The sequence below is a fragment of the Merops nubicus genome, unplaced genomic scaffold (genome assembly GCF_000691845.1).
Source record: "Merops nubicus isolate BGI_N331 unplaced genomic scaffold, ASM69184v1 scaffold21673, whole genome shotgun sequence".
NCBI lineage: Eukaryota > Metazoa > Chordata > Aves > Coraciiformes > Meropidae > Merops > Merops nubicus.
In genome coordinates this window covers 15,700-17,979 of record NW_008601252.1, presented here as the reverse complement: position 1 = coordinate 17,979, position 2,280 = coordinate 15,700, and the positions used below count along the sequence as shown (strand labels likewise).

At 36.2% G+C, this 2,280-nt stretch overlaps 1 protein-coding gene across 1 annotated transcript in view; it reads left to right on the top strand.

Annotated features, from left to right (window-relative positions):
• NUP205 (nucleoporin 205kDa) overlaps nucleotides 1–2,280 on the top strand; it is a 48,970-nt gene that overhangs the window by 32,245 nt on the left and 14,445 nt on the right. Inside the window, exons 28-29 of the mRNA XM_008937947.1 lie at nucleotides 409–489; nucleotides 1,146–1,337. Of these exons, the coding sequence (XP_008936195.1) occupies nucleotides 409–489; nucleotides 1,146–1,337 (273 nt within the window). The remainder of the gene's footprint in view (nucleotides 1–408; nucleotides 490–1,145; nucleotides 1,338–2,280) is intronic.

Genomic DNA, 2,280 nt, shown 5'->3' with positions numbered 1-2,280 from the left:
AGGAATGCAATGTAATGTAACAATGATCTTGGTCGTGATAGGAATGTGGCTGTATCATATTAGGAACGAGCTATTCTATATTGTAAAATGTATTTTAGACTTCAGAGGAAACAAACCCTTCCTTCTGTGCAAAAGGACTATAGTGGAGATTCAAGAGGAAAGGGATGTTAGAAGAGCTCATGAAAGGACAGAATAACTTGGCACATAGACAATTTAGAAACGAATGAGTGCAGAAGTGAGAAGTGCAGTGAGCAGGGAGAGGGATTAAACAGCTGAAAGTACTGCAGTTAGAAAATCAAGTGTGGGAGAAATACAAAAAATGAGTAAAACTTACTTGAATCTCAGTCCTTCAGTTGCTTCTGTCATGTAGCCATCTTCCTTGTCATTAAAGCTTCTTTTTAATTTCAGTACCTTCACAAAGTTCTGGTTGCAGAAGTCAATGCTCTTCAAGGAATGGCAGCAATAGGCCAGAGACCTTTGCTTATGGAGGTGAGGACAGAAAAAGTAAAATATTTGATAAGATAAAATACTTAACGTACTGTTTTCTAAACAGCAAACCTGGAATCTTTTTTGAACCTCCTCCCTCTGCATTACTGATAATAATTGTAGCTCCCATCCCACTCTACCGAAAGCATGTAGCAGTTGGTTTCATTTTGCCTTTCTCTCACAGGGGAAGCCAGTTTATTTCTCCTTTGTTCTACACAGCTATGGTTTCAGTGAACTTGGAGCATAATTACTTCCTGAGGCTCCTGCCATCTTTCAAATTTAGTTGAAATTGGCTAAACGGATTTGAAAGTTGAAGGATGAAGGAGAAATGACTAAGACTAAATAAGGAATAAAATGTACAAATAGTTTTTTCATCATTGTTTTTGGTTTAATTGTAAAGTTTATGCTAGAAAAGTTTCCCTAGTTAATATTTTTTTGTTCATTGTGAGCTTGAGACATTCATGGTGGAAAGGCCTTGTGAAAAGGAGCTCAGAAATGAATGGGCTCAGTAAAATGATAATATGGTTTCTGATAAACTGAAGACTTTTTTTTCCCCCAAAGATTATTACTAATAGATAAAATTGTGATCTTGAAATCTGCCTTTGCCATAAACTTCTTTTAGCATGTTATAACTCAGTTTCTTTGTTGTGGGTGTTTAGGAGATTAACACTATCCTGCAGTATGTAGTGGAGCGGAACAAGCTGCTGCAGTGCCTCCATGCTAAGAGGCATGCTTTAGAGTCATGGAGACAGCTGGTGGAAATCATACTCACTGCCTGCCCCCAGGATCTCATACAGGCTGAGGACAGACAACTCATTATCCGTGATCTATTGCAGGATGTGCATGACAAGGTAATGTTATGCTGGAAATCAACCTTCTCTTTGAACTTTGTTGATATATATTTTTATGTAAGAGAAACTACTCTTCAAGTAGCATTCTTGACTGTAATAAAAAAAAAAATTTGTCTGCCTTTAGTATTCTTTTAGTTTTGTGATTGCTGCTGTGCTAAAGTGGAATGCGCTGTGAACAGAAGCAATACTCTACTCTTGCATAGCTACTGTTGAACTGTGTACCATATATGACATGTTTCAAAGATACTTCAGTAATAATCCAGTATCATGGTTGTCTGGAAAGGGTGCGTGAAAATGAAACAGCCCATTTTGTTGAGAAATGTAGAACTCATGGAAGTGATGAAGGCACACAGTACTGCTGTTGCTGACTTACTGACTTGCTGCAAATCCTACTGCTGCTTCTTCTGAAAAACTGGAGTTGAATGAAGCTTCAGAGTAGAAAAAGATTTTACAATTAGAAGGGATTTTGGAAATGCAAGAGTTTGTGTTATCTCAAAATATTTTAAGTCTAGGTAGTTTACTACTGAATTATAGTAGTAACTTTTGAGACAGATGCAGTTACTACTGACCCAGCCATTTTCAAAGACAAAATTTAGTGAAGGAGCCTTGTATTGTTTAGGATGTTTGGACACTTTTTTTTTTTTTTTTCTTTGTTGTGAAAGTCATGCTGTTTGTAGTTCTCCTGATTCGGCATGTTATGTTTTGGAAAATAAATATGAAAATTTGAGGTGGCAGTTTTTTTCCAAGCAAAAGGTAATCTTTGGGATTTTTGTTGGTATTTTTTTACTTTTTTTTTTGTTGTTGTTGTTTTGGAGTTAACTAAAATCTATGTTTTAGTGGAGTGCTGGTTTTTTTTGTATGGGAACAGTAATTAAGAAAATTAGAAACAAGCAAGGCCTTTGTTAGTTGAAGGAATTTCCTAAAAATGTTTACACAGCAGGAA